This window comes from Carlito syrichta, unplaced genomic scaffold (assembly GCF_000164805.1).
Source record: "Carlito syrichta isolate Samal-C Ts95f unplaced genomic scaffold, Tarsius_syrichta-2.0.1 Scaffold312120, whole genome shotgun sequence".
In the NCBI taxonomy this organism is placed as follows: Eukaryota; Metazoa; Chordata; class Mammalia; order Primates; family Tarsiidae; genus Carlito; species Carlito syrichta.
This window is the reverse complement of record NW_007256216.1, coordinates 132,746-142,768: the sequence shown is the minus strand read 5'-3', so window position 1 is coordinate 142,768 and position 10,023 is coordinate 132,746. Positions and strand designations below refer to the sequence as shown.

The 10,023-nt window shown below is 39.9% G+C and overlaps 1 protein-coding gene across 2 annotated transcripts in view; it reads right to left on the bottom strand.

The window, feature by feature from the left end:
* Positions 1-4,287, bottom strand: part of PHLPP2 (PH domain and leucine rich repeat protein phosphatase 2) — an 80,353-nt gene extending 76,066 nt beyond the window's left edge. For both annotated transcript variants that reach the window (XM_008069569.2, XM_008069570.2), the window contains exon 1: positions 4,001-4,287. In XM_008069569.2, the coding sequence (XP_008067760.1) occupies positions 4,001-4,281 (281 nt within the window). In that variant the 5' untranslated portion in view covers positions 4,282-4,287. The remainder of the gene's footprint in view (positions 1-4,000) is intronic.
* Between the last annotated feature and the right edge of the window lie 5,736 nt (positions 4,288-10,023).

Genomic DNA, 10,023 nt, shown 5'->3' with positions numbered 1-10,023 from the left:
TCTCTTCTCTCTCTCCTCTCCCTCTCCCATCCCCATGTTTCTTAGTTTTGGCCTCCTCCTGTACCTTGGGGAGGTGAATCTCTCTCTCTTCTCTCTAATTTACTTTCTAAATAAACTATATCTCCTGATCTAACTCCTGTGCAATTATTTGCATCTTTTATGTGGCATTGAATCACACATCCCATCCCAGTAGGTCTGACCTAACATTTGGAGGCCCCACAGGAATATATTTTAACCTAACATCAACAAAATTTATTTCATTTTATTTTTTATTTTTTGAGTTCGAGTCTCACTCTGTCGCCCAGGTTGGAGTGCAGTGGCATGCTCATGGACACTGCAGCCTCGACCTGCTGGGCTTGGGTAATCCTTCCACCTCAGCCTACCAAGCAGCTGGAAGCACAGGCATGCACCACCACACACAGCTAATTTTTTGATTTATTGTAGAGATGAGGTCGCGCCAAATTGCCCAAGCTGGTCTACAACCCCTGGGTTCAAACAATCCTCTTGGCTCTACCTCCCAAAGTGCTGGATTATAGGTGTGAGCCACCATGCCCAACAACAAAATTTATTTTAAAAGATAATGCCTTAGATTGTCAACTATCTTATAAAGGGCTATTATGAAGAAAGTACCTACTCCTCTGATTAGAAAATACAAGACTGAACACATGCAATTAACAGCTGAGTAAGCAATCTAAAAAAGATATTGAAGTATGATTAAATAGTGAAACCAAGGAAGGGACACTGCTGTGCCAGATCCTCCTGGGAAGGGCCTTTACTCAGAACAAAGTCCACCATCTACCTTGAATGATTCAGGCATTCCATTTGCCTGACCTTGAGCAGGTTACTGGACCGCTCTCAAAGCCTCAATTTTCCTCATCTGAAAGGAATGATACTATCTCCCTTGGAGTTACTGTGAGGATTTAATGAGAAAATGTGCATAGTAAGCATACTGACTAGCACAAGAAACCACTTAATGTTAGTTAGCTGATCTCTATTATCATCATCCTTAGTTGCATAAAAGTTCTTGAACTCCTACTCCAACAATTAAAATATATTCTTTTTTTCTATTAGAAAACATAGTTTATTTAAAAGTAAATTTGAGAGAGAGAGAAAGAGCAGATTCACTCCCCAAGGTGGGGCAGGGGGCCAAAGCCAGGAAACCTGGCAACAGCCATACCTCAAAGAGCACAAGGCCACACCAGAGTCTAGCAAAGTAATGGCCTATTCATTCTTTCAAACCACAGTTCAATAGTGTTTTCATTATTTTCTAATCAATTGTATCTTCAAAGAACTATTACATTATAAATGATCAAGGATACAAAAGAAACAAACTCCTCACTTTAAGTACCATTTAGATTCACTGAAGTAAATAAACTATATCGTATTTAGATTCTTAACTAATTACACAACTAGTAGTAGCAAGCAAATCCCAGTTTGAAATGTGGGATTTTCTCCACATTTCTAATATATTTGAATACATAAACATTACTACATTAAAAAGTAAGTCACATGCTCAATCAGCTATAATCTAGGTCAAGGCTTTCCACCTGATAAAATTAGATCGGAATCAGTGTTAAGATTTAGAAAAGCCTAAGGATCACCCTGTCTGATCCTTTGTTTTACAAATGGATTTAGCAAATGTAGTTAACTGGTGAACAAGGAAAATATTCAAATGCTAATCTACTTTTTCAGGAATTAGTATAAATCCTAAAAGGAACACATAATAAACCTCAGTTTAGACTTTTAAAATGACATCAAATTTTAGCTCCCCTAAATGTGTTACTATTATTATCACACTTTTAAGGTGTAAAGAAAAGCCTCCTTTCTCACATTCAGCAGTATTGAATCCACAGTTTTGAACTCTGTTTTAAAACTCTTCTATATTACAGGAAAGGGAGTGGAGGGAAAAATGATGGTCAGGCATTTAAAGAATTCTTATTAGACATCTAATTCAAAGAACTAAAACTGATTTCTTAAAAACCTGAATGAGAGTTCCTATCCATAGTATAAGACCACTTTAAGCACACTTTTTTCACATTTATATACAAATTTTCAAGACACACACAAATGACTTTTAACCCCATGAAAATATGCTCAACTTCACTCATTAAAAAAATAAAAAATTAAAACAACAAAATTCTTAGCAAATTTGCAAATATCTAAGTCACTAGGCTTAGAAAAAGACTTCTCCTTGGAATGTTGACTTTATGATTCTCTCATTTAAAAACTACTAGGAATCATTTCTATTTACAAACAGGTATTAACTCAGGCGTGTATATGTGTCTCTCTTCATATATGGAATTTAATACCAACATGTTTTTGAGAAAGTAAGAGGGAAAGAGGTATACTTTTATATTTTTGATGGAAGTATAACCTCTATGAAGAGGAATTTGACAATATCTATCAGTCAGCGTCTCACTGTTGCCCAGGCTGGAGTGCAGTAGCACGCTCACAGCTATTGCAATCTCAATCATAAATGCTCATATCCTTTGACCCAGCAAATCTACTTCTAGCAGCTTATCGTATAAATAGACTCACACACGAGATATCATAGGTACAAGGATATTCACTGCAGCACTGTTTTTAATAGTAAAAAAAGTAACAATTTGAATGTCCATTAAGAGGAGAATGACTAAAATTATGGCAGACTAAAATTAAATAAATTTTTTTTTAGATTAGAAAATATAGTTTATTTGGAAAGTAAGTGTGAGAGAGCAAGAGGATTCATCTCTCCAAAGTAGGAGAGGGGGCCAGAGTTTAAGAAACTTGGCCGGCCATAGCTCAAAGAGCACATGGTCACACCAGACTCTAGCAAGGCAATGGCCATGGAATACGTTAAATGACAATTATAGTAAGTATTTAAATGGAAAGCTCTCTAAGAGATATAAAGTCAATAATGTGTTGCATATAAGGTCATTCGTTTTTGTTTGTTTGTTTGTTTTTGAGTTGGAGTCTCACTCTGTTGCTCAGACTGGAGTGCAGTGGCGGTTCCCAGCCACCGCAGACTCGACCTGCTGGGCTCTGGCGATCCTTCCACCTCAGCCTTCCAAGTAGCTGGAACTACAGGCGCGTGCTACCACACCCGGCTAATTTTTTGATTTATTGTAGAGATGAGGTCTCGCCAAGTTGCCCAGGTGGGTCTCGAACCCGCAGGCTCAGGTAATTCACTCACCTCAGCTTCCCAACGCGCAGGATTACAAGCTGAGCCACCGAGCCTGGCTAGGTCATTAGTTTTTAAAGTGACATATTGAGATTGTCATGCATGAGTATATACATGTTTATAATCACCTAGAATATTCTGAGGATGCATAAGAAACTGGTAATAACAAATGCCTTCATGAAAAGGTCTGGGTAGTTAGGGAATAGGAGAGAGAAAAGTACTTCTCACTTTTTTTTTTTTGAGTCAGCGTCTCACTGTTGCCCAGGCTGGAGTGCAGTAGCACGCTCACAGCTATTGCAATCTCAACCTCCTGGGTTCAAGTGATCCTTCTGCCTCAGCCTTCCAAGTAGCTGGAACCACCGGCATGTGCTATTATGCCTGGCTAATTTTTTTATTTATTATAGAGATGAGGTCTCGCCATGTTGCCCAGGATGGTCTTGAACCTGAGCTCAGGCAATCCTCTTGCCTCCACCTCCCAAAGTGCTGGGATTCCAGGCTTGAGCCACTGCACCTGGCAGTACTCATTCTATACCCTTTCATATACTTCAATTTCATTCTATTTATACTTTTTAAAAAAATTAACTTTAAAAATACTTATTTTAAATTTAAATACCTGACCTATAGTGTATCCCAAAGAAAGGACTCTGAAATTTTCCTTCATCAATAGTTTTAAAATTCAAAATCATAAAGTCAGCATTTCAAGGACAAATCGTTTTTGAAGCCTAGTGACTCCATAACTAACATCAGTTCCAGCATAATCGAAATCCTAAAGTCTACTTCTAAGCAGAAACATATTACTTATATTGTAGTAGAATTAGAATGGTAAAACTCACACCTCACCTGACCAGGTCTCCATGAAGCTGTAAATAAAGACTTTCTCTTCCCTCTCCAGCACATATTTCTGATGCTGGTGTATCTACTGTGCAAAGAACAAGATGTAAGTCAGAAGAGGAGGTGGAGGAAGAGGAGGAGGCGGCGGTGGTGGTTGTAGTGGCAGTGGTGGTGTCTGCTCCATAAAGGTAAACACAGCCCCTCTTCACATCTTCTCTTAGCCAGTCTCTTTCTCGAGAACCAAACCTACTTCTCCTGTTTAAACAATTTCTGCTTCCATTGCGTTTCATATTTCTCTAAAAAAAAAAAAATCAAGAGAAATCATTAGACTCATTCAGTCCTCATCCCAACTCTCTCTACTTAATATTCACCGACACTCTTCTCAAGTATCCCCTACTTTTGTGGAGACTTCTGCATCTGCCATGCCCATTTTTAACCTGGATAACAATTTTTACAGCTAACTGTTCATGCCTCTATCCATCATCATCTCTGACCTACTTATGTTTTCAAAAAAGTGTCAAGAATAACAAAACACTTATGTACCCACTACCCAACTTTCACAAAGTTTAATATTTTGCCATATTTAGTTTAGGTTATTATACTAAAGAACATATATACAATATATTCCTACATATACAGCAGAAGTCACCTGTTACCCCACTATAATCCCATCTCCTCCCTCTCTCCCCAGAAACATACTATATTTATTACTCCATGCATTTTTATAAGTTTAGCATATATGTATATATCTATAAACTGTACATAGTTTTGTCTTGCCTAGTTTAAAACTTATCTAACCACAGCATACTTATATGTCACATTATGCAACTGCACTTGGTTCAACATTGGTCTAGAGATATACCCGTTAATACATCCAGCTTATTCATTTCAAAATATTTCAGGCCAGGCACAGTGGCTCACGCCTATACTCCTAGCACTTTGGGAGGCTGAGGTGAGAAGTTTGCTTGAGCCCATGGGTTTGAGACCAGCCTGGGCAACTTGGCAAGACTTCATCTCTACAATAAATAAAAAATTAGCCGGTATGGTGGTGCATGCCAATAATTCCAGCTACTTGGAAGGCTGAGGTGAAAGGATCACCTGAGCCCAGCAGGGTGAGGCTGTAGTTGCCATGAGTGTACCACTGCACTCTGGCCTGGGTGACAGAGTGAGATTCCAATTCAAAAAAAAAAAGAAAAAGAAAATATTCCATTAACTGAATACTCCACACTCTACTCTCCTGTTGATGGCATTTAGTTTCGTTTTTTGCTAATGGAAACAATGTGCAATAAACATCTTTGTATTTCTCTTTATGCAAACCTGTAAGTTTATCTAAGATCCTCTCTGCCTCATATTCCAAGTAAGTATAGTATCAACACAATGTTGCACAAATATTCTTTCCATTCCTATCATGTTTCAAAAAAAAAATTACTGTTGCATTTGATAATTTAGTTATGTGAAAATCACATATTTTGAAGTCAAGTTGTCTCTCTCTCTCTCTCTTTTTAATTAGGAGTCTCACTCTGTCGCTCAGGCTAGAGTGCAATGGCACATTCAGGTGATCCTTCTGCTTCTGTCTTCTAAGTATCTGAAACCACAGGCATGTGCCTCCATGCCTGGCTAATTTTATGATTTATTGTAGAGATGAGGTCTCACAAAGTTGCTCAGGCTGGTCTTAAACCCTTGGACTCAGGCAATCTTCTCACCTCCGCCTCCAAAAGTGCTGGGATTGCAAGCGTAAGCCACAAGCCACCACGCCCAGCATCAAGTTCTCTCAAAGCAAAAACAATTTCTATAGCCAATATAACAAGTTTCTAAAGATCAACATTTGCCTGTTCTTTTTTTATGATGGGCTATTTCTTTTCTTTGTAATATAAAAAAAAAATGTCCACTGACAATTACACTGACATACCTCTCCAGCTTTCTGCCCTGCTGTCCTTCACTCTATGTTTCAGTCACATCCAACTACTTTTAGCTCCCCAAACATATCAACTATTCAACAATCCTGTGACTTGTCTGAAAATATGTCCTTATACACCTTGTCCATGACAAGTTGTTCTTCAAAACTCTACTCAGACATCAGCCTCTCTATGGAGCCTTCCATATCTCCCATCCCTATTCTTGACCTCCTACCTAGACAGAAGTAATTACTCTCTCCTTTAGAAGCACTTCTTTGCCTTAAGTATATACTTTTAATACTACATGAATGACAAAAGATTTTAATTATTTATTTAATATGTCTTCCTCTCTTCTCTACTTACAGTGTCTTTTTTTTTTTTTTTGAGTTGGGAGACTCACTCTGTAGCCCGGGCTGGAGTGCAGTAGCATGCTCACAGCAACCGCAGCCTCAACCTCGTGGACTCAGGCAGTCCTTCCACCTCAGCCTTCCAAGTAGCTGGAACTACAGGTGTGTGCCACCATGCCCAGTTAATTTTTTGATTTACTGTAGAGATGAGGTCTCGCCAAGTTGCCCAGGCTGGTCTTGAACCCGTAGGCTCAGGCAGTCCTCTCACCTCTGCCTCCAAATTGCTGGGATTATAGGCATGAGCCACAGTGCCTGGACGCATTTACAGTATCTTACTTAACACCTGGGTGGCACAGAGATATTTGCAGAACTCAGCTGACATAACAGAAATTTAGTCCCAATCTGTACTTTAGTCCAATTAGCTCAGACAAGAATTTGAAAAAACTTAGGGGGGGAAATAATCTCCATTTATATGTAGAACCCTTATCTCCGATCAGCTGCAAAGTGAAAGGCAGTACATAAAATATTTTCACTAGTATTCTTCATTTGAAAACAGAAATACCTATAAATAAAGCAAATGTTATCAGGTCGGGAGCGGTGGCTCAAGGCTGTAATCCCAGCACTTTGGAAGGCTGAGGTGAGAAGACTGCCTGAGCCCAGTGGTTCGAGACCAGCCTGGGCAACTTGGCAAGACCTCATCTTTACAATAAATCAAAAAAATTAGCCAGGTGTGGTAGCGCATGCCTGTAGTTCTGGCTACTTGGAAGGCTGAGGTGGAAGGATCGCCTGAGCCCAGAATGTCAACACTGGGGTGGCCGTGAGCATGCCACTGCACTCCAGCCTGGACGATGGAGTGAGACTCCAATTCAAAAAAAAAAAAGTAAACGTTATTTTTATAATTATTAAGGCTGCCGGTGGCTCAGCCTGTAATCCTACGCTTTGGGAAGCTGAGGTAAGTGGATCGCCTGAGCCCGCAGGTTCAAGACCTGCCTGAGCAACGTGGCAAGACCTCATCTCTACAATAAATCAAAAAACAAAACAAAAAAAATTAGCCAGGCATGGTAGCGCACACCTGTAGTTCCAGCTACTTGGAAAGCTGAGGCGGAAGGATCACCGGAGCCTAGCAAGTTGAGGCTACGGTGGCTGGGAGCAGCCACTGCACTCCAGTCTGGGTGACAGAGTGAGACTCCATCTCAAAAATAATAATAATAATTATTATTATTATTAAGGCTAAATATGTGAGAGTAATTATAATACTTTAAATCAAACTTCTAAAGAAAAAGGAAGGAAAAGTTAACACGTATTCTCATGTGGGAAGTAAGAAAAAACAAGGGTGAGTGGCTTCATTGTTTAAATTTAGGATAACTCAGGTAAACTGATCATTCTGTAGATCTTAGAGATTTCGGTATATTTTCAAAACCATAAGGGTTATTACTGATTCAACTCTAGAGAAGTAGAATAAAACCCTACTACATGTGGGAAGTAGAGCTCCCTGTTCTCATAAAATGCAATTTCTCAAAGGTGAACATCTCAGAACTAAATGACTTTCAAGTGCATACTGCACAAACATAGGGACTACATTTGTACCACTAAATAATTTCCACCACTAAATAAATACTGCTAAGTTTTAAATATTAATTGATATTTAAAAACCATAAACACATACATTGATAAAAACATAAAACTATACTTGGAAAAAATGAACTTCATAGCATTCACCAACTACCTTAGTTGTAACTTTGTTTCTACAGACTGAGTGAAAAAACAAAACCATAATTCCAAAGTTGAGGAAATATCTGGAAAATTTACAAACTTATGCTTCAGCAATTTGCTAAATAAATTTGGAGGCATATTTTGACTGAAATTTTCCAATACCCCATATAGATGGACCTAGATCTAGTCTGGCTAAGTTATACTGGCTTAATTCTATCAGCCTTTTTATGAATACCTTTTTTTATAATAATGATGTTCATGATTTGGTATTAAATATAAAAGAGGGTCAGGCAAGGTGGCTCAAGCCTGTAATCCCAGCACCTTGGGAGGCCAAGGCGAGAGGACTGCCTGAGCACGTGGGTTTGAGACCAGCCTGGGCAACACAGTGAGACCTCATCTCTACAATAAATCAAAAAATTAGACGGGCGTGGTAGCATGCACCTGTAGTTCAGGTACTTGGAAGGTTACACCGGAAGGATCGCCTGAGCCCAGCAGGTTGAGACTGCAGTGGCTGTGAGTGTGTCACTGTACTCCAGCCTGGGAGACAGTGTGAGACTCCGACGCAAAAAAAAAAAAAAAAAAAAAGTGTGAGAAATGACTTGCTTCCCAATTCAGAAAGTCTTCTACTGTACTTACATATTCTTTTCCAGTTTAACTTAGTCCAAAATTCGCTACTCAAGAGAATCTCCAAATGTGCACAGCACCTATTCTCCATAACAGGCCCCATTTACTTGCACTTATTTATTAGTGTTGATCATATGTAATAAAGCAAGGGATGCAAAGGCCTTGAGAACTGTCAGCCTCCCACAGTATTGGAAACTTTCTAATGGTCTTCAGATTGGAACCTCGGGAAACCAGTGGTAAGGTTGTCTTCAATAAAAGTCCTCATTTCTCAATTCCTTTTTACTCACTACTCATCATCACCAAAACAAGTTGCCACAAAAAAAGTCAAAGTTGTTTACATTATAAGCCTGCAGGCATTACCTATCTCTCAGACCTGTCCTTTCCTGATAAGCCAAGCCAGTTGAACTTTTTTTTAATTAAGTTCATTCACTATTTTCATTTTTGTGACTTTATTATTTTAAATAAATATCCAAAAGCCATTGGGTAACTACGTTTTCAAAATAAAGTTTAAATAAAGTCCAAAAATAGCCTACGGCTAATGCAGAAGTCAGAGGTAAACTATGAAAAGTTACTTCTTTCAGTCGTTGCGTTAAGATTGAGAGTCAGTAGCAGAAAAAATGTTTTCTATCTTAGAGTTTTAGTTTATGTTCTCATGGATTCACTAGTCTTCGTTTTTCGGTGATCTCATCTTAGTGCTAGTTCTCATGGATTCACTATTCTTCGTTTTTCGGTGATCTCATCTTAGTGCTAGTCTACTAATAATCCTAGTAACATGTACATGTTGCTCTACCTCAATGCCAATGAACAATTACTTAAAGTATTTTAACACCCTATTTTTTCATTGCATATCAAATCTTCTAAATTTTCTTGCCTCTCTTCCTTCTCTCTGGCAAGTTTTAAATCCTGTCGATTCCTCTTCCAGAACTCTAGAAGGAATTCCATTCCACCTTCGCAAGGACACCTAGTTTACATATTCGACCGACAGAAAAATTTATCTGCTACTATTTCAAACGCTAGTGGAGAACTCCGCCCAGTCAGCCTCCCACAACCCCTCCCTTTAACCATCCTCAACGTCCCCTCCTCGCCTGGTGCGTTCCTGTGCACTTATTGTCATCACCTTCAAGGTTCCACTCCCCTCTAGCCTGCATCTGTTTTCGCATCCTCCTACTCCCCAGTTCCTGCCAAAAAGCCCCGCTAGCTGCCTGTTGCATAACGGCTCCCCTCCTGCCGTCTCCCAGGATGGCCAGTCCCGCTCCCGCGAGCAGGAATGCCCCTTTAGGCCCAGCCCCTCCTCCCTCTCGCAACACGCCCAGCGAGTCCCCGTGCTGAAGCTTCTCCGGGGATTCTCCCTCCAGGCGCGGCTGGGCGGGGCGGGGCGGGTCGTCCTTCCCGGCCGGCGCCTCCGAGCCCGGCGCCGGGTCGTCACTCGGGTAGGAAGCCTTGAGGGCAGAGC